Source organism: Artemia franciscana, chromosome 1, assembly GCF_032884065.1.
Source record: "Artemia franciscana chromosome 1, ASM3288406v1, whole genome shotgun sequence".
Lineage (NCBI taxonomy): Eukaryota > Metazoa > Arthropoda > Branchiopoda > Anostraca > Artemiidae > Artemia > Artemia franciscana.
The window spans coordinates 39,828,075-39,855,756 of NC_088863.1; the positions used below are offsets into that span (position 1 = coordinate 39,828,075).

Below are 27,682 nucleotides of genomic sequence, written 5' to 3' on the forward strand. Positions count from 1 at the left end.
CCAGTGGCTCACACGAGTAGAGATACCCAAAGTCTATCACTGTCTTTAATCCTGTGTATAGTAGTTTGCTGAGGACGTCAATATTGAGCAATGCCATGGCACTGTTTACTAAGTCTAGAAGGTGGGAAGAATGATATGCAGGACATCTCGTTAGGTTTAGTTCCCTCAACCGTTGTTTATCTTTGTGGATTGAGATCTTCCTTTCACTTGAGCAGGTACACAAAACGAGCCCTTTTTTTTTCCTATAACACAATTCACGTTGCTAGACTCATCAGAAATACCCAATATGCCAAAAATTGTTTACCAAGCTCCCTCTTTAGAGCTACTTTACATTTGTTTATTTTTTCTCAAATATTTGCAGAGACAATTTCACATGAATTTGGTTTTGCGAGATCTTCTCGCAAAATCTTAGCTTTTTAAAAGAACATCAATTTCTGAAAAACATATTTGAAACAGAAGTTCTATAAAAACTCAATAGGAAAAAAGTATTATCACAAAATTAGTGTTCCCTATGGGTTATTCAAGGACATATTTGGCATTGTTAAAAAGTATTTGCATCCATTCACACGGCGTCAATTTACATAAATTTACCGGCTGGGGCAACAATGTACTTTTTCATAATCTAGGAGACAAGGCAGTTTTGATGGTTTTCCCCTTTTTTATATGAATATGCCAAAAAAAGTTAATTTTCAAGGTAAATAAAGAAAAAAATTTCAAAGTCAAGGGAGGGACAAATACTCTCTTCCCACAATTGATGCCAGTGAGGAGAAGACGAAGAGCCATTTTTTCTGAATGTTCAGCGTATTTCTGTAGGGACTTACCCAGAAGATCCAAAAGGAACAAAGTTTTCAACCAAATACCCGCACTGATTATAATAGATTATAAAAACCTTTTGGTTTTGCAACTAAATCTTATCTGACAAAGTGTAAATGGAAAACAGCGTAAGCTGAATATATCAGCTGAACCTCTGTTTGAGAAATTGAAAAATAGCCTTGACGGAACAGCCCCCCTCAGAGAGAATATTCCCAATAGATGGATATCTTCAAACTAAGCTAAACACGCGGCCTTAAACTTTTCTCAAATGGGTAGTCAGAACAGGGTATTTTCCAAAACATTGGTATTATCATCTTGGAAAACGGTGACACACAGTTATATACATAAAAGATGCCTGACAAATTTAGCACTCAAATAAAAGCATTACATAAAAAATAATACGAGTAAAAGCACAGGAATAACAAATAGCCTATTGAAACCACTAAATTATAGTCCGAACATAAAACTTTACATTAGATACTCTATTCTGTGGATATGTAGATTTTCACTAGAAAAAAAAATGCAAGATCGTAAAAACCTAAGATTGGGTACGCATAAGTCAAGGCAGGAATATAATTTAGTTTCGCGGCAAGATTTAAGTCTAATGGCGAGTAGGCCGTCCTGCTTAAACAGCTTATATTATAATATTCTTTAATTCAATAAAATATGTGAAGCAGAATAGACACATAAAAAACGCACTCAACAGCAGGATTGTAATACTAAATGCAAGATATTTAGCGAATAAAGTCATTTAATAAATTGACAATGAGGCACTTCTTACACTTAGTGCAAACAAAATAAAAGAAATTGCTAATGAAATAAAACAATTATAGTCCTGAATTAACGTAAGGTTCTAGGCGATATAGAAAAAAAGTTAACAGAGACTTAATTTTTAACAGCTATAAGCTTGACTTTTATCATTTTCACTGTGTAATACTGTTAGTTACTATTCTGGAATTTTCGATAGATCTTGCTAAATCTTGCTTTCATTCACGTACAAAGTATTTAAAATTCCTATCCCAAAATGTTACTAAGGCAAACATCATCCACCAGAACAATTCTTTAAAAAACAGAGTGGAAAAACATAGTAATTATCTAATATAGATTTTTAAACAATTAATAAATACTGGTTCTGTTCCTTTGGTATGTCCTAAGTATAACGCAAAATAAATAAAATGCCGAAGTACAAATCCCCCTTCACCTCCCTCACATCCTAAAGCAAATTAGCTTATCCGGCGAAATTAAATTCCATAATTTACATTCATTTTTTTTTTTTATAAAAATAGAGAAAAGGTAACTGAATATAAACCATGGACGTTCAACTAGCTAAATATTCTATAGCTAGATATTATATATATATATATATATATATATATATATATATATATATATATATATATATATATATATATATATATATATATATATACATGTAATGTATATATGTAAAATTAGAAGCGACAAATCAAATAATAATATACGATTAAACACAATCTTAAGGATAGGTGCACACAGTACATAAATACAGCCATTATACAAATTAAACCCCATCTATAGTCTCTGGATGACAGATCCAGCTACGGTAGAGACGAAAGAATTGGTGTTGACTAAATAGCTGAACCATATTCAGAAATTGGAGTGTAGCCTCGTCTTCGTATTGCTCTGAGTCTTCCCCATGCGACCAAGCACGCGATCAAAGCGACAACTAGCAGAACAAACAGCATGCCAGAAACAAGAACAGCTGAAAAAGAAGGTGCTAATAGTAACTAGAATCAAGCCTAGACACCGGAAGTGTTTACTGCCAGTACTGCAATCGAAAAACCAATCAGCATACAAAGTCAAAATTAGAATCAATTAAGAAAAAAAAGGTGCAGAGTCAAAAATATTCCAATGATTGCTGATTCTGCAACAATTCTTGTTTGACTCAAACATGAATAAAGGGGGGGGGGTAGAGATGGTTTAAGGTACCCAATCTCTGTATTCGACTTTTTAACGCTTTCTCTCAAACAGTAAAAATTGTATCGCTTTTTATGTTCCATCATTACTCCCGTTTGTTTATATTTTTCCCCCCTTTTTTTGAGGGAGTGATGCTATTGAACTTACTTTTGGAAGTCTCAGGAAATTTGGAAGAGAACACATTTAAAAGAACCTTTTTAGACTTAATAGCCTTCCATCCTGAAGTAGCAAAAGACATCCTACCATGACACTGTCGTTTTCCATGATTTTGTGCATGGAAACAGCATTTCTGGCTTAAAAAGTACCGAATTGACATTCGAAACAACAAACATAATATGAAATCAAATTAGATTTTCTAGGGCCGTTTTCAATTGTTTCACAATTCAGACAGCAAGCAACCAAATGGTAGCATTTTTTATCCTTAAAATTAAAACAGGAATCTATCAAAAGGATGAGTTGACAAGCCTAAAACTGGAAAGCTTATATTTAGAATTTAGACACGTAAAGATTAAGGCGAGGAGGATTGGCAACACTTCCGCAGCAGAAAAATCTGTTCTTTCACTACTGTGACAGAGTCTCTGATAAATGTTCATAAATGTGTGCCATACTGATTGAACAAGAAAAGAATTCGTTCCTCTTTGGCCCGAAAAGGAACTTTTATAGGGCAAAGACTTGCATGCATTTTTGTGATATAGAAAGAAAAAACCTTTTACGTTGGAATTATGAAAAATACAAAAAATATACAAAAATATACATACAAAATGTGTATACAATTTATATACAAAATACAAAGCAATTGAAGGTAATACGAGGAAAAATTCTCTAATGTTAAAGGAGGCTGTAGACCTCCAGCCCTTCAGAAGTAAAATAGAATACAACTATGTCCTCTTTTCAAAACACCGCCATGAACAAGAACACAAAGACAAATAGCGGCACTTGAATCATAAATAAGCCTTTGGTAAATGGTGATCTAGTGTATACTCCCAGGCATTATATTTGCCTGGTGTGGCAGCCCCCACTTTATTATTTAGTATATTTTGCTCGCTGAAGTTTTAAGCACACTTTACTTGTTTAAAATATAAACATTATTATATTTTCAAATTCAATTGTCAAAAAGAACGTTCAGATTCAAATTTGGTTGAAAAAAAAATGTGATCATATATAAAAACAATTTATTATAAACATCGAATGAAACACAAATATTTAACAAAAAGCCTCAAGAGTGTAAGTTACTGTCAAAGCAAATATCATTAAGATTATTATTTCAAACTTGTTGTTATTCCGAGCACACACATAAAAAAAAAAAAAAAAAAAAAAAAAAAAGAACTAACAAATCTTTGCTTTTTCAATTTTAAAAGTTTTGTTTTCTCAACTACAAATTTTTCAAAGTTTTCAATACTGCCGATATTCCTTCGCTGACAATGCCCAATCTATAAAGCAATTTTTAACGAAAATAAAAGACAAAGGTAAAAAAAAGACAAAGGAGATCAAAAAGGTAATAATTTAGAGGCGAACAATTTAGCTGCTGATCCATTCATGAAAGTTGTAACTTATCTAGCTTGACAGCTTTTGATCTCAATGAAGAGCTATTATGCTGCCATTCTACAACACACTCCTTCATCATCACGGCCTAGCAACAAAGAAAAAGTCAAATAAAAGTCAACCTAGATCAACAGAGGATCAGTCAAAAATCTTTACCGACCTTTAGCGAGAGAAAGAGGGAAGAGAGAGAGAGAGAGAGAGAGAGAGAGAGAGAGAGAGAGAGAGAGAGAGAGAGAGAGAGAGAGAGAGAGAGAGAGAGAGAGAGAGAGAGAGAGAGAGAGAGAGAGAGGGAGGGAGAGAGAGAGAGAGAGAAAGCAAGAAAGTTCTTCACTCAAAATACTGGAGTTCAAAGGCAACCTTAGAAGTTTAGCAGCAAACTGGTAAGCAATTATTTATTGAAACTTTGAAACGTAGGAGATGGACGTGTTTTGGCCATGTCCTTCACATGTCCGAGGATCGACTCACGACTGCAGCTTAGCTCTGAGACGTCTGGCGAGATTTTGTAAACACAATATGCGCCGTTCATGGCACTGGAGGGTCAAAGGTAAGGATTATAGAGTTCCAAATCATTTCAATTTGAGACTTTGTTTCTATACGCACTTAAAATATCTTAAAAATACATCTTACCGATAAATTCTATCTTGGATAAAGCCGGAAACAAAGGTGTCGGTGTGGGTGCAGTCTTACAAAATTCGACATAATCATCAATCACAACACCTTGGGTCAAACGGAGAAAGTCGTCAACGGGACAAAGCGGGCGACATCCAGGTAGAATCAGAGTGTACATTTCCCTCGTCTCCCGTGTATGATTCTTGTAGACGATCTACATGATAATTTATGTTATTACAGAGGAAAAACAGTCCTGGCATTTATTTAAATGAGATAATGAGAGACTAGTACAAGTAGTGAGATAGAGAGACACTTACAAGGTTTACGGACATTCAAACAACCTTTTCACGGTTCAATAAAGAGTTTCTACCAATAAACTCTTCCTACGCAGCAATTTTATTCTCAAATATTAACGATTCTTTTGTATTTGTCGTCCGATTTTTTTTCTTTGCCATACGCATAGTTGAACTTTGCCAAAATTTGAAAGGCAGAACGAAAGTCTGTTTAACGGAATATATTTAGAGGACATGAGAAAATTTGGAATATAACAGGCCCACATTTTGATAAGCACAAAGGTGTAATTTTAACTGAAAATAGTAAATCATCGTTCGTGCAAAACAACAAATATTGACTTTTTCTTTCTACTGAGTACCTACGCCATTTACTCTCAGTCGGGCGACCGGATCATTATGCAGGATTTCAGTTCAAAGGAATATGGTGTTCAAGTTTGAAACTAACTGAAACATGTTGTACACAGCAAAAACCAAGGAAATTAAGAATTGAGAAGTCGCGTGACTATATCCTAATCAAAGAGTGGCTGACCTTTTTTGATTTTGGTTTTGAATTTTTTCTTACCTGTTAGTTTTTTCCGTGCTGTAGCTTTTAAATTCTTCCAATATCGGTTTCAAATTGATGTCAAAGTTGTTTGTTTTCTTATTTATTTTATCCTCTTTTTTTCTTGTCTGAATCGTTCCCATTTTCACTCATAAAAAGTAAACTAGGTTTTTTGAGACTTTCTCTAATAATGCCGAAGAAGGGAAGCAGTAGTTTCCTCGAAACATTTGCTTTTGTTGCATCCAGTATTTTTGCTGATCTTATAAAAGTCTATTTTCGCTTTTCTTCTCTTTTGTTTTTTTAGTTAAAATTATATCTTACAATATACTTACATCTTACAATATACAATAAATCTATATTGGTAAAAATCTATATACATAAATCTTCATTGGTATAAATCTAAATCTATGGGGTATGGAGGCCTGATGGAGTAAATAGCACTTCCGTTAAACATGGTTTGGTTATAACAGAGAAGTTTAGCTAAACTACTAACTTGAAATGTGACAGCTAGTAGAACCGTACTATCGCTAGAGTACCAACTGCTCCAGATTGGGTCTTTCCAACAGAGCTAGGAGCAAGAAGGCTCCAATAGTCAACTTTCTTAGTGTCCTTCTTTCTTTTTTTAAGTGAGAAGGTTGCCCTTACTTTATTACTACCCCATGTGACGTATTTAAGTTACGATAACAACTATTTCTTGAATAATTAAATTTTAATAATTAGATTCTTGAATTTCTTGAGTAATAATACCCAAATATTTCTCGAGCATTATAATAAAAAGCTTATTCCTATCTATATCTTTAAAGAACAAAAGAAGAAAATTTATATGACAAGAGTTTTTAAGTAATAAGAGGAGAGTAAATATTTATTTTGCATCATGAATCTTAAATATACTAATGGTTTGCAAGTTAAAAAACGTGGGAAATATAATCATCCAGGGATTTCAGGTAGACAAAGCAAACGAAAAGTCGTCACAAGAAAGGTCTAGTGGTACGTGAAATTTAGCACGAACCAAGTTTGATACTATTAACCCCATTTAATTCATTGTGCGATTTAAATCATTTTCCTAATTGATGTGGTACTGTACGACAAGCCCGAAGCTCATTAAAAATAAAGAATAGAAGAAAAAGGAACTGATACTTAGTGAAATACCAAGATTACAAACCATATAGCTCTTATACATAAATTGGCCAATTTCCATAAGACATTCCACGCAAAGACAGATTACAATATTTGACCATCAATTATATTTGATACAAATATAATTGATCATCATATTGAGCATCAAATGTATGGAACAAGAAAGACTGAAGCCAGAAGAATCAAGAGGGGCACAGCAGAAAGTCAAAGATCAGTAACAAGCATGCGATACCAATCTTTAATTTTGTTTAGAGCATCAGGATTATAAATTACGTATAGCTTCACTGTAACATGTTCCTAGACAGATGTTAGCATTGGATGAAAAAAAAAAAAAAATAAAAAAAAGCCATCATGATCTACGGAAAATTTAAAATTGTAAAATCAGATCGGCACTAGGGAAACGAGAGGAATTCAAGTAACTTATCCACATAAAACAGGACCAAAGCGAATTACAAGCATCTAGAAAAAAAAATACTAGTTGTATTTGCTTATTTATCGACTTATTTACTTTTGTCTTACATTAAGTGGAAGACAAAAGATTCAATTGTTCAAAAGACCACAATAATTATTCTTGCGTACATTAAAAAGGCTATGTTCTGCAGACTAAGCTAGCCCTATCTATTTATAATCCAAAAAGACTTGAAAATAGACGAACATGCTCATATTCAGGACATATTCAGCAGAAGTTAGGCCTTTGATTAATAGATTTTCGGAGAATTTAGATCGAACTCAGTCTAAGCTTGTCATAGACGTTTCATAATTTGCTGGCTAGTGTTTCATAATATGTTACTTCTTTTGAACACAGGCACAGTTACAATTTACCATATCCACTTTTCAAATCATGTGAGTTGTAATTCAAAAATTGATTTGAACTCATAATTGCAACATAAATTAGTCTTGCCGTATTGACTATTAATGCGAACACATTAAGGCTTCTAAATAAACTTAATAATTAAGACTTGTGTCTCCAGTAACGGCAGATTCACAATGAGATTTTACGAATGCTGAGATTTTGCTACCACTAATTTGAACCAATCAAATTTTTTCATTGGATTTTTAACCAATCAGAGAATCATACGGAAATTCTGATTGGCTCAAACTAGCCCAACCTTAGTCTCGGTATTAATAAAATATCATTGTGAATGGACCTTAAGCAGGTCCAACCAGGAGGTGATTAATTACAATGGACAAAAATAAATAGTCCTCATAGATATATCCAAGGTTTATTTTGTATATTGTGGGAGAAACTATTGTGCTATAAAACCGAAAATTGACTGTTCAAGATTAGATCTTAGTTGGAAATCCCACTATTTTTAGCTGAATTTCCTCGAATTAAGCGTCATTCTCCAATTACAGTCACAGACAAATCATCGCAGACGACGGTTACTTACTCAAAAGAAACATGCATATTCATGCTAGTCATAGGTTAAATAGTCTTTAATGGATTTCCGCAACTGAAAAACCTTTAATAGCCAAAAACAAAATGCAAAAGTCTCAGTTAAATTTTAGCAGCAATGAAAGTGATACTAGTTCTATTTTTCTTCTACAGTGCATCTTTAGCATTTCCACGCTTTAGAATTTGTCCCACGGAAACACAGGAAACGTCCAAGTACTCAACTACCAGTGAGGAATCTTTTGTCGTAGAAGAATCAAAAACAACAGACGAGCCAGATATTAGCTATGAACTTATAGAGGCAAGCAAAGAACAGACAGAACATCTTGTTACAAAAATACCAATTAATGTCAGTCATATAAATAACTTCCCAGTGATAGCCTGTCCAGCAGGGCAATTTCGCGATAAAAATGGTGTGTGTAGAATAAAATTTAACGGATAAATATTATCCGAAGAGGACAAAGTATTTCATGACACAGATTTTTACCAAGAATTCAAAGACTAGTATTCATCACTAACAGTGAAGATGTGAACATAAGTCGGTCACGCGCTGCGAGTTTTGAAAGGTGGTTGGTACTTTATGTGTTTCGCTTATTTTATTAAAGCTTAATTCATTAAAATTATATTATATCTTTGTAATAGAAGCGCAAATATATATTATATTGCATACTCGAATAGTCATAATTTACCACCGATAGGGTGAAGCAACTCAGACTATTGTCAGGGGACACTCTCTTTTATGAGGAGTCTAACACGTTTCAGGAGAAGGAGGATTTCACCAATGGAAACGATAGATATTAGCTATTATATAACAAAACCTACATATATTAAATATCTCGAGAGATCTTTTTTTCTATACCTTTAAAGGCAAAAAAATACATCATTTGAAATATACAAAGATCATTTCATTTTACTGGTTGAATAGGAAAAAATGGCCACCCGTACTGTCCCAATCTATGAGAGAAATTCACTGCCACCTACAATCCGACGATAATGTCTACCAGGACGTAAGTTCACCAAGAATTTATCAATTTTAAACAAAAAATTAATTGAGTAAGAAAGAGTTAGGCATACAAAAGAACAGCCATGATATGTGGCAATCAGTGTTAACAGGAACTCGAAACATCGGAAATTTTTATCGAAAAAGCTCCAATCTTTGAACTGCTATAATTTCAGCCTACTGAAAAATAAATCAAGACATAGTTAGGGCTGTTACAGAAAGACTGAAATTTTCTGGAACTTCCCGTCTACAAACCTTGACCATGAGTCAGGGGAAATTTATCGAATAAGATTTGAAACTAGGACAAAGCTTGATGTTGGCATGAGGGAAAACGTGACTTTTTTTTTTTCAAGTGATGGAACCTGAGATAAAATATAAAGTTCTTAGGCCCTTTTTTCCTACAAATACTTCAAATCAGAAATGAGAGTTAATATAGAAAAAATTCTTTTTTTTGTACAGAGAAATCGGAAACCTAAAAAAAAAAAATATCTTCCCACCTAAATATACGAATATCCATTTTTTGTGTGTGTGGAGATTCCTTGAATAATCAAAGCAATTTATTAGTTGAGTTAGCACAAAAAAAATATATATATACGTAACTCTCTAGAGATTCCGACTTTGAAACCTGAACAGTATGAGAGGAGGCAAAAATTCAACTCCGAGACTTTTTGTTACTTTTATTTCAGTACACGGCACACACGAAGAGTCAACATAAGCAAATTTTTAGCTTTGGCTCCTATCCCTTAATGCTACTTCTTTGAGTATATACTCGACACGAAGTTGAACAACCCAAAAGAAGATATAGATAATATTTTTCTTGCAAAATTCGTTTAACATCGAGGACGTCTTTCAGCATTCATCACCCAGGACTAAAAATCTAGAGCACACTTCAAGTTGAAATCCGTGATCATTGTGATAAACGACTCTTTATGAAGTTGTTAAAACATTATCTGAAGCTTCAATCTGTGGGAGATTATATTTGAATGTTCTTTACTTTGTGTGTGTGACTTTTTTTTTCTTTTTTTGTAAGATGAATTTAGTTAAAGGCCGTTTTTTTCTCCGTTTGTGTAATATTTGCGGCGCTGAAGTATGCCAGCAGGCACGGGTATTACTGTCTGTGAAGCTTGTATGTTATATGCTAGAATTTAATTAAAAAATGTTCTTCGTTCTACTCCATCTCTCTTTGTTTAAAGCTTTTTTTCGGACACACCCAAGAAAATCCCAATTTTTTGGTTTTCTTTTATCACAATATTTCTAGGCCGGCCTATTCTTATGGGCTACTTAGTAAAGCTACACTTAATATTTTGCTACCCTAAGAAGTGCTTTCATGATGCATACACTCGGGTACATCAACAAGCCAAACCCCTCGGTATGGAGTTTTCCCGGCAGAGCAGATGGGGTTATATGTAAAAAAGGGATAAATTACATTTTTAGGATGTAATGTTTCTGAAGGGAGGAGGAGGGGATTCAAAAGAGTCTCATGGCATCGCCCTCTCCATGTGTGAATTTGAGAGCATAGTAAGGGGATTTAAAATTTTGGAACAATTATCAATGGCATTTAAGAACACGTTTCCATACATGATTCGTATCCAAGATCAATACTGGCTGATTTCGTATCCAAGATAAAAATCTGGCTAAACCTATATTAATATACATTTATTTTTCAAATGTTTCTAAAAGGTATCTAACATCTTTGTGCCACTACAGCATTATTGTATATTATGGCGGTAAAAAACTTGCCTCATCCGTCTCTTCACATTCAAAATTAAACATCGCCATCTACAAGAATGTAGTGTCACAGATGGCTACTTTTATTACTATCATAGGCTGTAATTTTTATTAAAAATGATGGATTTGGCATGGAAATTCCTGTCAAGTCGGCAAAGCATAAAAGCTGTTTAAAAAAAGAAATATTACGTACAAATAATGAATGATTTTTGGCAATCAAAATATCTGAATTTACTGGATTTGACATTACAAACAGAAACTTAGTTCATACTGTTTGATCACATCTGTGCGATGCTGGAGCTGCATTGTCAATTTGGAGAAGCCCTTGAAGATTGCAGTATATAAGAATATGATGAAAGCGTAGTCTGGGGTACCTGACCTTTCTCTTATCCCCTTGTTGCCTATTTAATAAAATTATGCTAGGGATAAGGGCTTGAGTATTCTGAGGAATTTTATTGTCAATTCACTTTTTCTGGGCGAAAATATTGGGAAGCCTCGAGATAATTCATCAGCGGATAAATGAGATAAAATAAATAGTCAGTATCCCCATTTTATTAGGACCTACTTTCACAAAATGCCTCTCCAGTTCATCCTTATGAAGTTCGAGCATCACTAAACTTGCATACGGAGGCTGAATCCCATTAAAAATGTCTAAGGACTGCAGAAACATCGCAATCGTAACGTCATGAGCAGAGTACATGAAGAAACGTCGTTTCTTTGGAAATAACTTCCCTTGAATCTTCATTTTAATATGTTCTCTAATTTCACGAACAAGTGGACCTAAAAAAACAGAAAATAATTTTATATGTACGAGGTATGTCCAAATGAAAAGGTTAGCCTCCACGCAGCCCTGATTTATCAGTCTTTTTGTTTTGCTATTTTGGTTAAAGAGGTTCTCAATATGTGTTGACACGGATTGCCTTTTGCATTTTTAGTTTGTCCGTGACATATAAAGGGTTGACCTACTCTTGCGTTCTTGGCAACTATTCGATTAAAAAAAAAAAAAAAAAAAAAAAAAAAAATTCAAGGATCCTTATTAAATTTTATGCAGAAAATAAAATTCAGTAATCTAGTGTGTTTATAAATGAAGAAGACTCTTCACAGAAGGTTGAGAAGATGTTAATAATCACGCCCATCCTGCATGCACCAGTAATAAAATACTAAGAATAATTATCACAAAAAAAAACTTTTAAAGCGATGGTGACAACCTAGCGTAAGCGGAGCATCCTTTACGAGCTTCGCACAAAGCCAGTCTAAATCAGCAATAACAGCAGTAGCAAAATACTCCGGACGAATGCTAGGACGTCGACTCTCATTGATAGAAGAGTATCGCCAAGTATTGAAACCATGTTGTGACTAAGATGGACCCAGGATTACACAAAGCCTCCATTCAACTGGATGTCCCATTTACTTCTTGCTGCCTGGTTATAAGCCGGCTTAAGGGCTTTATGTAGACCTGAGAAGTAGTAATTAGGTTCTAACTCAAACTGATGGGACCCATTGTTTTTCTTGAGGCCAAGACAATCTCAATGATTTAAATAATACGAAAATTACAACTTGGAGCGCTACAGCATTACAAGAGGCTATTCACGTTTTAATGCACTATCCAGGAATTGTGTATTATATTATCTTCTGTAGGATAAAAAAGGATAAAGATCCTCCAGAGCCACGGCTGGCGCATAGGGCGTAAAATCGACGTTTCAGTTGCTGGGTGTTTTTTACAGGGACAAGTAGCAAGCTTGTCGCCCAACCTTGCTGTGGCGGGGATCGAACCCTGGGCCCCGTATTCCCAAGGAGAACATCAAATCTCCTGTAGGAAGATTCAATATTTGTAAAGATTTTCAATTTTAATATTATGTTTTGTTACTTACAATTTCAGATTGCAGCGGTCGCTAGCACCCTAGTAAGAGTTTCTTACAAGAGGCAATTGATATTACAATTATCTTCCAAACGAGTCCTTACACATATCTCCATGATTATTCAGTCCTCCACTAGTGGTAATGAAAACAAAAGAAGTGACAAAAGTAGACACGTCACTATTTCTCATGCGAAAAATTGAATTTTCTTGTTGCTTAAGGTGGGGAACTGTAATTCTACTAAACAGGATTTTCAGCTATGATGATTCAAATCGTGCAGTTTTTATTTCGATCCGCATCATTTTTGATGGTTTTCTGGCTATTTTTCTAAATTCGCATAAGTTTGGCTTCACTATAAACTTTTATCATTAAGATAAATTGAAATAATAGATACCACTCCTGAAACAGATACAGATGGCGACCTACTAACTTGGCAGTTTTTTTTCAAACAGGACTTTAAATTTCCATTTACTGAGGGCTGAACTTTGCTCTTTACTAGGTTGCAGCAAATGCTTCAACGACGATGGTATATCATTGAAAATTCTTTTGTATTTTATCCCCCCATTCGCTGCTTTACCTCCAGATATGAAAAAAAACCTTTGTCCCTTTCATTACAGACAAAAAACAAACAGAATATCCCAGTAATTTCTCTTTTCTTATTGGATGGCAGTGCTGCCCAGGTTTGTGTATTTATTCGTCTGTTTTGCTCTCCCCCCTTTTTTTAGTGTCTTTTTTAACTTTTTTATATATATTTATTAATTTTTGTTTAGTTTGACCAGTTTTATCCTTTTGACTTTTTAATTGACGTTTTTCAGTTAAATTATTGACTGACGAATTATTTATTCATTCTGATTTTTCTTTTTTCGGTCTAGGTTTGGGATTCTTTGCCGGTTTTCCGGTTTTTTAATGATATTTTAAACTCAAAATTCAAGTTCGGCCCTTCAAGGATCCTTCTTGCATTGAGGTAAACTTTTCCATGCAGGAAATTACAGGAAAGATATTGTTGGACTAGCGAACAACACATAGAGATGGGGCTCTCAAGACAAAAAAGTGATAACGAAGACACATTACTTGACGTAGAAATGCTTGAAAAGTCAAATTTATTCGAAAATAGAGAAAAACTGAGATACATAGCAGAAGGAATTATGGTTCCTATGGAATCAAACACGGAAGAAGCTATAAAAGTGTTAAAAGTGACTCTTGATGATATGGTCGAAAAGCCAGTAAAAGATTATGTTATCAAATAAAAATCACAAGTAAACCTCTTGATACCCAAGAGGGCTGATTCGCCGGACATCAAGTAAACAGAACGTGGCTTGATCTTCCAGAGGTTCTTGGTTAATACAAAACGTTCGATCATACCAGAAAGAGAATGCTTCAAATACGAATCATGTACTGTTCCTTCGTCACTTTTTGACGACGATGGGCTCATGAGGAAACTAAACAACCCTGATCTTGCGAAAACTTTATTTGAAGCTTGTAAAGACGAAGATAGCCTGTGCTCAAATACGAAAGAACTAACAAAACCCCACCTCCACGTTTAAGACGGTGGAGCTCTTCTTCATAGATTTTAATAGAAGATTAGAACCAGCTTTTCAATGATAATGAACCAGTACTTGTCATTTATCGAAACGTAGCACTCATACCCTACAGTGGTTTTCGACAGATATGATGGAGGACCTGCAACAAAAGACCAGACACCTGAAATTTAACGGAAGATAACTGCTGTTTACTGCAGATACAGATCTTCAAATGCACAAAATTCTATTCAATAGAAAAAAAATAATAAGGCGAGGTTCATCCGCACGCTCCGTGAAAGCTTATAGGAAAGGGTGATATTCACGCAGAAGACGAAGTGGATGATAAGATCGTAGAACTGCTGTTGACAAGTAATATATTCTTCCTACTGTGCTAGTTGATGATGATACAGACTTACTCGCTCTTTTAATGTTTCATGCAACTTACGATTTCAAATAGATATATCATTATCATCAGATATATCATCAAAGCGAAACAAGGCGGTATAAGTGTTGTGTGGGGTGTACAGATAATGGAAACTAGCTTGGGAATAGAACTCTGCTATTCCAAATATTTCTATCTTGGCTGCAATACCACTTTCTATACTTGGCTGCAATACCACTTCCTAAATACATAGTGTTGGAAAAGGGAAGGCTGTAAGCCTATTTAAGGAAGACGAGGCGTTCTGAAGAAGTTCTCAAGTTTTCCTGAAGGTCAGCACAAAGGGGGAGATGGTTAGTGCTGGAAAACGTGCTTTATTTTCGATCTATGGATACAAAAGTGATGAAGACCTAAACAAAATCCTCAAATTTGAGCATCTTAAGAGTCTTACCACCCACACGTCCATCTGCGAAGTTTTACTTGCTGCGCTTCCATCATCAGGTCCAAAATTGGAGTGAAAATAACAGTCTCGAGCCTCTTCAGTAGGAGGCTCAGGAGCAGATAAACTGTCTTTATTCCTGCAATGACTGATTTATCCCCCACTCAAATGCAGCTTCTGAAAGTTGTGAAGTGCTCCTGTAAGTCGAATTACTGTGATTCAGAAAAACACTTTTGCAAGAAGTTGGATCTGGATTGCTCGATTGCTTGCAAATAGTGCAGAGAATCCCTTGCGAGAATCCCATGGAAGCTTAAGACAATGAGACTGCCTTAAATAACAATGACTTTTTTAAAGTTCTATCTTTTTATATTTGACAAAGTGAAACTAATTGAAAACAAAATTACCTAGTTCATTCCATAGTCTTTATATGAATAGATTTTGCTATATTGTTAATAAACCATATTTTATATATCTTGAAGCCTTGGAAATTTTTTTAAGCAAGATATTCGATTAGGTTATGTTTTATACCTTAGTTCCGTCTATTCAATCTTAAAAAAAGACTTTCCTCAAATTAGGGTTTCAGCAAAAGTTATCCAACTCTACAGAAGAAGCATATATATATATATATATATATATATATATATATATATATATATATATATATATATATATATATATATATATATATATGTATATGTATATCGTATGTATATGGTAAAAATATCATTTTGTTAAGAATACATTATTTTGAACTACTGCCATCTACCTGGACACAAACAACCGCACAGTATACTGATTTACTATTGATAGCAAAAAAAAAAAAAAAAAACTTTTTTTCTTTCACCTTTCGAAAACTGAGAGACAGAACAAGCAAAAAGCTCAAACATAGGACCGAACGGTACCGAAAAAAAACAAAAAAAAAACAGCAATAGATAGAGATTTCCTTTCAAAATCTGAAAATAAGATTTTTTTCAAGAAGAACAGGAATTAATTGATTTTAACCAATTGCATGACCGACAAACGACATGTCATTATAGACGAACGAACTTACCTCCTCGTATTTTCTTCATTTCGTTTGTGTACGCTTTCATACCAAAACTAAAATCTGAAACCTCCTTTAATGGTTCTGGGTAAACACTGTCCGTCCAATTGGGAAGTGTAAGGTTGAAACGTGTCTAAGGCAAAAGAAAAACATCAAAATAAAAACATTTAAAGATAACTAGCTATAATAAAATTGAGCAACCACAGAGAAAGTATCACAAACATAATTAATGAAAAAAAAAGGAATTTGAAATATTCTACCAATATTCCAAAATATAGGCAGAATATATGATGCAGAATGTCTTATAGTATTTTTTTTTACATTTTTATTTTATTCTTATTCTTTTTTTATATTGTGAAGGTTGAGTTATCATAGCAGGGTAAGATCAAGTTTGACATTGAAGCTGTTGGAGTGATATAAACCCTAAAGGCAAACTTATTAGACATTCCAAAGTTTTGAACAAAACAGACGTATCAAAATTTGATTCGATATCATAGGGGTTAGAGGAGGGCCAAAAAGCAGAAAAGGAACCAAGAGGGAGGCCGATTGCCCTCCAGTAGATTCCGACCTCTAAAAAGAATACAAGAGCTTTCAATTTTCAACCGAATGATCCCCCCAAGTTTCTAAAATAGCCCCTTCCATTTGAACTGGGAAGCAAAAGAATTTTGGAACTTTTCTCGTCGTTTTATGGGCAACATTTTTAGGGGCAGGGATTTATTTTAATTTTTCTTCTGCCTTGTGGTCTCCAAGGCGAAAATTTCATATAAGTTTCAGGACAATCGGAAAGATTTGTCAAATGAAAGACCAATCTTCTGAATAACTTTTCTACATTAGCCCCCTTGGCCCAAGGACTTACGGCTGAAAGTTTCAAATTGATAATAAAAAAGTTTTTCTGGCTCATTTCAGGGTCCCTAGCCCTTCCGTTTTCCCACAGCAAAATGTTGATGGTTTTTTTTTACAAAGACAATAGTCAATGAAACTTTCACGCCACTAGACTCCCAAGATCCAACACGTTTCCCCCTTTTTTACAATAAAATGTATCTGCAAAAAACTGATAGTTCACAAAATTTGCGACCCTTATCCCTGGGTATCTGGGTTATGTCATCCTTACATGGAAATTTATTGTTATTTTCAACTATTCTGAGCAAAATGGGCACCTCAAAATGTTGATCAGATTCCCTAAGGAATTACAAAAAGACGAAATATAAAAAAGTCTAGGAATTTACCCTCCCCCCCCGCACCACGGAAAATACCCTGGATATGGCCCCCGGGATTATATACTAATTTCTACCTCAACACTCCCCTTGTCTCTTAGAACTAATTTTGTACTTATGTAAATTAAAAAAAAAACTTTACAATAAGCTTCCTCTAGGGATGATCGTATCAAAACAAGGGTCTTAAAGACCGGGAGAGGGCTCACTCGAACAAAAAATTAAAAACTTAAGTGCCTTTTTAAGTGACCAAACATAATGAAAAAAACAGCCCCTTTCCCTTTTTCGGGGGGGGGGGGTTAAACGCCAGCTCCCCCCCCCAAAAAAAAAAGGTTCATGGACAGTAAATTGTTGCTCTTCGAACATTTTTTACTTTTAAAAGGCGCAAAAATTATCAATTTGCGATCGAATGAATTTTCTCCGAAGTTTCTATGGTCGCAAAGGGGATGATAAGGGGGAGTCCCCTCCTATACGGAATATACTTTGCTAATACTAGAATTGAATATTACGCTTTACTTTCATAACAAAGGCATACACAAGAAATATTCTCGGAATTCAAGAGAAATTAGATATCATTGTCTACCCCCCCCCCTTCCCTAGAACTTTTAAGGAAAGGGATTTCTATATTTATCTGAAAGCTTAATGATAGTTAGGGTGTTTTGGAATTAGAACACACTCTTTGAAGCAACTCCCCTGTCCCACCTATAAAATGATCCTCCACCTCTGCTTCATACGCACTTACACATCATTGCATATAATTTTGTGAAAGATGAAAAAAATTAGCTTAGTTAAATGAAGCTTTTCTTAAACACGGTTTTGCATACTGGAATTTTGGACTCAATATCAAGTAAATAAGTTCAAATATCAAACAGTTAGTGGTAACGAACTGTAATAAGGAGCGACCCGGCTCAATAGTAACCGAAACTCTAAAAAATGAAATTTTGATACCAGTATTTACATCAAAACAATCGCTGATTTTAAATATATAAGTTTCATCAAGTTTAATTTTGCCCATCAAAAGTTACGAGCCTGAGAAAATTTGTCTTATTTTAGAAAATAGGGGGAAATACCCCTTAAAAGTCGAAGAATCTTAACGAAAATCACACCATCCGATTCAGCGTATCAGAGAACTCTACTGTAGACGTTTCAAGCTCCTATCTACAGAAATATGGGATTTTGTGTTTTTTTTTCCGAAGACGCATCACGGATGCGTGTTTATTGGTTTTTTTTCTTTTCCCCAGGAGTGATCGTATCGATCCATTGGTCCTAGAATGTCACAAGAGGGAAATTAAAAGTTCTAGTGCCCTTTTTAAGTGACCAAAAAATTCGAGGGCACCTAGGCCCCCTCCCACGCTCATTTTTTTCCCAAAATCACTGGATCACAATTTTGAGATAGCCATTTTGTTCAGCATAGTCGAAAAACCTAATCATTATGGCTTTCGGGACGACTTAATCCCAGACAGTCCCCGGGGGAGGGGTTGCAAGTTACAAACTTTGATAGTTGTTTACATACAGTAATGATTATTGGGACGTTTACAGACATTTTCAGTGGGACTTTTTCACGTTAAAGAGGGGTCAGGGGGAGGGGGTTACGTGGGAGGATCTTTCCATGGAGGAATTTATCATGAGGGTAGAAAATTTCCTTGAAGGGGCCGCAGGATTTTCTAGCATTATTAAAAAAACAATGAGAAAAAAAAGTTTTATCAGGCGGAAGTAAGGAGCAGCATTAGAACCTAAAACGAAAAGAAGCTATAGCGCATATAAGGGGGTTCGTCGCCTCCACAATACCTCACTCTTTACATTAAAGTATTTTTAGTAATTTCAACTATTTATTCTACGGCCTTTGTGATTCACGGGTTATTCTTAAAGAATTGGGACCTAATTGAAGCTTTAGTGTAAAGAGCGAGGTATTTGACGAGGGGAAGAACCCCCTCATATGCGTAATAAAAATATACAAAAAGTTCTAGTTGCCTTTTTAATTAAAAAAAATTGGAGTGCAACTAGGCCTCCTCCCCCACCCCCTTTTTTATCAAAATCGCCCGATCAAAACTATAATAAAGTCATTTAGCAAAAAAAAAAATTAAAATGCAAATTTCAATTTAATTATTCATATACGGTGAGCCAAAATCAAAACATACATTAATTTAAAAACGTTCAGAAATTAAATTAAAAAAACAAACAAGTTTTATAACTGCATTGTTTAAAAATTCAATTATGCTTTAAATCAACGGTAACCTATACAGGCAAGGGCATATCCAAGATTTTTGTTCGAGGGAGGGGTTACAAAAAACTTTAAAAACGCATCCTTTTCTTTTTTAATTCACTCAGGGAAATCAGTTCAAAAAATAGGGTTCCATAGCTTCGGAACCCTATTTCCAGCACACTGTTTGAACACTACTTTATTAACATCTAATTTCAGCCGAAGCTCCATGAAGATTCTCTACTGAAAAAAAAAGAATGGGAGGGAGAGTGTCCTCTAAATAAAACCTTGTATCCATTCAAGCAAACCATGGCTCTTTCAACTGATGAAGGAATATCTGGTTCGTAAATATTACAGTAATTATTTTAGTTGAATGTTTGTATCAGATAAGTTTTTGAGCTTTTTTTGCATAAAACTTCCTACCCGTAACACAATTTATGCTGATGGCCTAGTTTCGCAAGATGGAAAAATCAGTTCCGAGTTTAATTTAAAACACATAGGAAACTAATTTTCAATTCTTTTCCTCAGAGGATAGGTAACAATATTAATCTGTCAATTTTCTTTATAATATACAGGTCATTATTAGGGGAATGTGAAAAGTAGTTGGAATATTCGTACTCCCGCTGTTTTATTGGTTATCTTTGCTTTTATAATTAGAAGCTTGTTAGCCAAATATTAATAATTTTCAATTTAATTTTATGGGTAAAGTTACAATTGTAGCACACAGTCATGCCATTTCGAGTGCGCTATTTTTTCGAATTTTTATAGCGTTTATTATACTTCCAAGTATACAAAGTTTCGGCTACTACTTCTACTCTTAAGAAAAGCAGCTGATGTTCTTTTTTACAACCAGAAACTCCAGGAAGTGAAAGATAGCAAACGATCTCCCCCTTTCTTATTTTTTACATTTGTCCAAGGCTAAAATACGCCTTCACAGGCGTAATACATTCACAGGCTAAAATACGATCTTCTCGGGCTCTTAGAATGGGGGGGGATTAAAACCTCGATGAAGAGTTTTCGAACGTAGTGGTTCCAATGATTTTCATATCAGTTTTTTAACTTTTCGCTACTATTGGCTCTTTGGTACGTTCTTTATCAGGTTGCCCCTAAGAGGCAACCAGGACCACCGCTAATTTTGAGATTTCAAGCTCTTTATGGTAAAATGTTCTCACTGCACAGTTTCTTTTTTTCAAAACGCCTTTTTAAAAATCTCGGCGTCCACGGGCCATGGCTCGCTCTTTACTAGGTTGCCGAACTCATAATTTGATGAGATTAAGCGATTAGCCTGGTGTAGGGTTTATTTAAAGAGCATAAAACGAGTCCTACCTCAATAAAAAGCGTATCATAAATATATTCAGCATCCCTTGCATTATTAACTTGTTTCCCTGATTGTTCCGTTAGATATCTATACAATTCCATATGCTCTTCATTGAATCTCTTGATTTCAGGTAAATTGTCCAATTCAATAAGCATCTGATTGTAGCGAGGGCAAAATGATTCTGGACTTAACAACTGAAAAGAAACAACATAATATACCTGGTGCAGTAGATTTATTTTATTATATAGCAAGCAAGACAATAGGGATTTTTCTGCCGTCCAACTGTTGGCTGCCAATGTTAGCTAAAAGGTATTTGTTTGGATGGCGAAAACAAAATTGGTACCTAACAAAAACAAATTCTTCAAGAATTTTCTGAAACAAGTATTCGATTTGTTAAAGATATTCTCTAACAATGTTAGCTAACAGATTTTAGTTGGACAGCGGAAATAGTGCATGAAAGGACTTTAAAACATTTTATGAAACAAATAGGCATCAGCATTTGGGACTAAACAGATTTATGTTCCAATTAACCGTAATGTATGCTTTTTTGTTCTGAGAACGGCAATGTTATTTACAAAAAAAAAAATACAAGGAAAACACTAAGGCCAAAGTTGCAAACTGTTTTAGCACGATGTATTCACTTTAATTCGTACAAGGACAATTCTACAGTCTATTTCCTAAAAAAAAAAACATTTAAAAGTCGAAGCTTGAAACCATTTGAAACTCTACTTGTCAAGTTGTTTGACAATTAATTTTACGATTTTTTCTACTCTAGTCAGTAAAAAATGGAGGAAGGCCAATAGAACAAGCACTTCGAAGTGGCAGACAAAAAAAAGAAGAAGATGTGTTTCTGTTGGAAGTAAATAGGAAGATCAAAGCTTAAAATGAAAAAAAGGTACCGATTTTCAGATTATGCAGAGGCTTGAAATTTACATCTGTAAGTTCCAGGGACTCAACTGAACAACCAATACCAGCTTGATACATGAGCCTACAAAACAACGGCCAAATTATTTCCCAGGAGGCCATGAAACTTATATCTATGAGACAAAGGGCCAGGGAGGGTCCCACATGCGCGAAACGACTGACAAAACTATTTGCTTCTGATCTCATCAAAACTTTGATTTGTGAGACTGTAGGACAAGGGGGACTGAGTGTGTCATAAATATTTTAGATTGTGGCACGGGTCCTCCAAATAATAGATCATAAAAACATTTTTGTTAGCCACTTTGACCTAATATTGTGAACTCCTCGTACCAAGGGAACCCTAATACACACAAAAAAAAGAAAACCGTCACCAAGTTCCTGGTCCAAAGAAGCCCCAATGCACAAACAAAACTCAGATTAAGGACCCACGAGTCCCTTGAAAATGGTCCGAAAACCCCTGGTCAGCCTGTAACTAGGCCTATTACCTAGAAGCCCTTTTTCAGCAGCTTTTTTTAATTGGCTTGGAACTTATATTCTTAAGTCCCTGAGCTAAAGGGAGTCAAACGGGGGAAAATATTGTGAATATTGATTTGCCCCAAATTAGGCCCAAGAAAACGGTATTTTACTGAACAGTTTGATTCACCCAGAACTCACGATATTTTGAATAAGCCCAGACCAAAAGGATTTAATTAACTCAGATGTTTTTGATGATTCCAGATCAAAAGACTAATTTTAAAACAGATTTCCTTAGAGGAGTAAAGAGTAAAGTTGAAACTTAAAACTAACAAAAATTATTGCTTCGCAGGTTATGCAAAATATTTCTACAAAATTAGCTGACTCATAATATTTTCTAATACCTATAAAATTATCTGGGCCAGCGCTTTACAGAAACAGATAACAACGGGTAGAAATTGATTTATAATTCCCAGGGCCGTATTCAGGACTTTTGTTTGGGGGGTTAGAAATTTTTGCCCCTCCCGTGGGGAGGGGCAAAATAAATAAAAAAACCATCAAGATTGGAGGGCAACTAGGCCTCCTCCCACGCCCTTTTTTCCAAAATCTTTCGATCAAATTTTTAGACAGCCATTTTGTTCAGCACAGTTGAAAAACCCAATAACTATCCTTTTGGAGTTAACATGACCCCCGCAGCCCCTGGGGAAAGGTATTTAATCTACAAAATTTGTCCATTATTTACGTATAGTATTTGTTATTGGGAAGTATGCATACATTTTTCGGGTGATGGACGAATTTTCTGCCGGGGGGATTTTCCATAGGGAGAATTTTTCATGGGGAGGAAAAATTTCAGGGGGAGAACGTTTCACTGGAGGAATCTGCCACAGTTGCTATACAAAACTATTTTTATATGTCTTGATTTCTCTTTGCCGACTTAATTTTACACGTGGAGATGTTAGGGATAATCGTCCGGGGTATATCTTCACCGGGATCGAATTGTATAGAGGATATTTTCACGGGGGGATTTTCGCGGACGTGGAGACAGATTTCCTGGCATCAATTAAAAAACGTTCAGAAATTAAATAAATAAGACACGTTTTTTCAACTGAAAGTAAGGAGCAACGTCAAAACTCAAAAGGAACAGAAATTATTACATATATGAGGAGTGTTACCCCCTCTTCAACACCTCGCTATTTACGCTAAAGTTTGAGTTTGTCCGAATTCTTTAAGAACGACTCCTAAAACACAAAGGGTCGTTTAGTTAGAACAATGGGAAGCTTTTTTAAAAGTACTAAAAAACTTTAGCATGTAAAGCGAGGTGTTGAGGAGAGGGCAACACCCTTTATATATGTAATAATTTCTGCTCGTGCTAAGTTTTGATGTTGCTCTTTACTTTCACATGAAAAAAACTTGTTTCTTTATTTAATAAATAAAAGAAAAATACTATTTTCAAGTCTTTAAGACCTTTAAAATAAAATTATTTGCTGACAATATATATCTAGGGGACGTTAATTTAAAGATCCCTAGCAGCTGCTCATCAATACACCGTAGCATCTATTTTTACAATTTTATTTCATTTCTTTTACCGTGTTTCTGAGGGTTAACTTGTCACAACAGAATAAGATAAAGGTTAACAGTGGGGTTGTGGAATTTTTTTTTTTAAATTAATATTTGAAAAAAAAAGAATTTGCAAACGGTGTAGAATTACATACGGCTAATTTATAGGCTATATACACAATAGGCTATTGTGTTTGAGTGGCATTGGGGAAGACTTCAATGGGAGTTGACTTAAGAAATAGAACAAAACAAAGTTTTTTTTACCATGCACTCCAAATGTAATGGGCTATCTTACAAACTTAGGATGGAGCTATTTCGATCGGAAACTGAAAGTTCCAGTGCACTTTTTAAAGATTGGAAGCTATTGAAAATCAATTAGACTCCTTCTCGGTTGGTTTTTTTGCTATCTGGCCCTCCTCTAGCCACCATGATGTCGAATCAAAATTTTGATAAATCTATTTTGCTCAAAACTTCGATATCACCCCTACAGCCCCAGAGTTAACCTTTATCTTAAATTGGTATTATAACTCACGCCCCACTAAAAACACGAACAAAAAAACAATCAAGATACAATAAAAGGTGCAAATAAATACTATATAACACAAAGGTTCGCCAATTTTTCTTGGCTACGGGTCAACATCACCACAAGGTGAATATTAAAGGGATTTCATTTTAAAATGCACTGGGTGCATTTAAAAATTCACCCTTTGAGGCATATGTCCCATCCTTACCTACAAAACGATCAGGAAACACTATTGTGGAGGTTTCATGCTCTCATCTACAAAAATTTGAAATTTTGTATTTTTTGCCAAAAAAGGATCACAAATGTATGTTGTTTGTTGTTTTTATTTCTTTCTTCCTGGGATGATCGTATCGGATCAAGATTAAACAGTTCGTGGTAACGAACTGTAGTAAGGAGCGACCCGGCTCTCTAAAAGTACCGACCGAAACTCTAAAAGATGGAACTTTGATACCAATAGTTACATCAAAACAATCGAATTTTTACGCTGATTCTAAATATATAGGTTTCACAAAGTTTAGTTTTACCCATCAAAAGTTAAGAGCCTGAGAAAATTTGCCTTATTTTACAAAATACACCCCCTAAAAGTCAAAGAATCTTAACGAAAATCACACCATCAGACTCAACGTATCAGAGAACCCTGCTGTAGAAGTTTCAAGCTCATATCTACAAAAATGTGGTATTTGGTATTTTTTCCCAGATGACAGATCACGGATGCGTGTTTATTTGTTTTTTTTTTGTTTTTTCCCCAAATCGTAACGACCCAGTGGTCCTAGAATGTCGCGATAGAGCTCATTCTAACAGAAATTAAAAGTTCTAGTGCCCTTTTTAAGTGACCCAAAAAATTGGAGGGCACCTAGGCCCCCTCCCACGCTCATTTCTTTGCCAAAGTCACAGGATCAAAATTTTGAGATGGCCATTTTGTTCAACATAGTCGAAAATCCCAACAATTATGTCTTTCGGGACGATTTAATCCCCCACAGTCCCCGGGGGAGGTGCTGCAAGTTACAAACTTTGACCATTGTTTACATAAAGTAATGGTTATTGGGACGTACACAGACGATTTCAGGGGGACTTTTTCACGTTAAAGAGGGGTCGGGGGGAGGTGGTTACGTGGGAGGATCTTCCCATGGAGGAATTTATCATGAAGAGAGAAAATTTCTAAGGGGCCGCAGGATTTTCTAGCATTATTTGGAAAGAACAATGAGAAAATAAATAAAAAAAGTTTTTTTTCAGGTGGAAGTAAGGAGCCGCATTAGAACCTAAAACGAACAGAAATTGTTACGTATATAAGGGGTTTTGTCTCCTCCACAATACCTCACTCTTTACGCTAAAGTATTTTTAGTATTTTTAATTATTTATTATATGGCCTTTGTGATTCAGGGGTCATTCTTAACGAATCGGGACCAAATTGAAACTTTATTGTAAAGAGCGAGGTATTCACAAGGGGGAGAATCCCCTCCCCCGTAATAAACGTAATAAACATATACAAATATAGAATTTCGTTAATTCATGAATTAACGAAAGTTAATTCATAAGTTACGTATATTTATTACTAATAAATACGTTCGTAAAAAAAAAGTTCTAATCGCCTTTTTAAGTAACCAAAAATTTTGGGTGCAACTAGGCCTCCTCCCCCACTCCTTTTTTTATCAAAATCGTCCAATCAAAACTATTAGAAAGCCATTTAGCCAAAAAACAATTAATAGGCAAATTTCGTTTTAAGTATTCATGTGCGGTGTGCCAAAATTAAAACATGCATTAATTAACAAATGTTCATTAATTAAATAAAAAAAAAACAAGTTTCTTAACTACAAGTAAGGAACGACATTAAAACTTAAAACAAACACAAATTATTCCGTATATGAAAGGGGTTGTCCCCTCCTCAACACCTCGCTCTTTACACTAAAGTGTTTTTTTATTGTTTAAAAAAAAAAGTAGTGAGAAAGAGTCACACTTTAGCGTAAAGAGCGAGGCGTTGAGGAGGGGACAACGCCTTTCATATACGGAATAATTTCTGTTCGTTTTAAGTTTTAATGTCACTCCGGGAAAGGACTCACTCGAACAAAAATTAAAAGTTTTAGGGGCATTTTAAGTGATCAAACAGACTGGAGAGAAACTAGCCCCCTTCCAAAGTCCTTTTTCCCCCAAAGACATCCGATGGGAATTTTGAGACAGCCGTTTGGTTCAGCATGATTGAAAGGTCCGGTCCAATGAATATGCTTCTGGGAATAACATGACCCCCCCCCCCCAACACATAGGGAAAGGGCTGCAAGTTTTGCAATTTGTACATTGTTTACACATAGCATTCATGCCATTCATTTTATCTGTTATTTTGTTTTTACACACTTTTAGCTTTTTAATTTTTCCATTTTGGGTTTTTGTTTCTTTTTACTTTCCGTGTTGTCTTTTTATTTTTATCTGATTTGTTTCGTTGTTGTTTTCGCTCGGGAAATGTGAACATTCCTTTTCCTTCTTAAGGAGACTTTTAGTTTTTTTTTTTTAATCTTTATAATTTGGGTTTTACTTCTGTTTGCTTTCCGCGTTGTCTGTTATATTTTCTTTTATTTTATTTGGGTTTTATTGTTTGTATTTTTGCTCAAAAAAAAAGTGATGAACGGTTTGATTCCATTCATTTTTTTTTTCACTTGTGTTACTGAAAAAGGCATGTTAAATTTCATTGAAAAGGCAGACATCTGGCCCTTTTGTTACCCCTTAAGACGTCTGATCGGCATTCCATTTTGTACTTTCTTTGTGGCTACTCAATTTTGCATGGAGGTAGGGAATTTTCCGTAGAGGCAGGGGATGTATTCAGGTGGAATTTTAGCGGAGGTAGGGCGTTCCGTGGGTATTTTTCTGAGGTGGGACGCCTAGCACCCAGAAATGGATAGTACTATATGGTACTCTGTCTAATATCTTCTGCATGGTTATAATATCTCGCCGTGCGGATTAAATAAAAGAGCTAGAGCACATTAGTAAAAAAGTAGATATGGGCTAGAAAGTATTGAAGGAAACAAAACGAGAATGAAAACAAAAGAAAAACTGTATTTTTTTCGGCATTCTACTTTTCTATGCTTTATTGCTTGCACATTGTCTCCTCAAAATCAAAATTCCAATACTAATTGTATTCTGGATAAAGAGTTTATGTGCTTTTTTCATTGAATATTTGCTCTATTTTTGCAATTCTTAGAAAAAATCACTATATTTTTTCAAAAACAACAAAAAATCACTAGAAAAAAATAAAATCCATC

The 27,682-nt window shown here is 34.9% G+C and overlaps 1 protein-coding gene across 1 annotated transcript in view; it reads right to left on the reverse strand.

Moving 5' to 3' along the window:
• Positions 1-1,100: 1,100 nt before the first annotated feature.
• The window catches only part of LOC136029514 (prostatic acid phosphatase-like), a 48,157-nt gene continuing 21,575 nt past the window's right edge, over positions 1,101-27,682 (reverse strand). The window contains exons 4-8 of the mRNA XM_065707964.1: positions 20,986-21,171; positions 16,258-16,381; positions 11,578-11,792; positions 4,939-5,134; positions 1,101-2,554 (exon numbers count right to left, since the gene is read on the reverse strand). Coding sequence (XP_065564036.1) covers positions 2,421-2,554; positions 4,939-5,134; positions 11,578-11,792; positions 16,258-16,381; positions 20,986-21,171 — 855 coding nt within the window. The 3' untranslated portion in view covers positions 1,101-2,420. The remainder of the gene's footprint in view (positions 2,555-4,938; positions 5,135-11,577; positions 11,793-16,257; positions 16,382-20,985; positions 21,172-27,682) is intronic.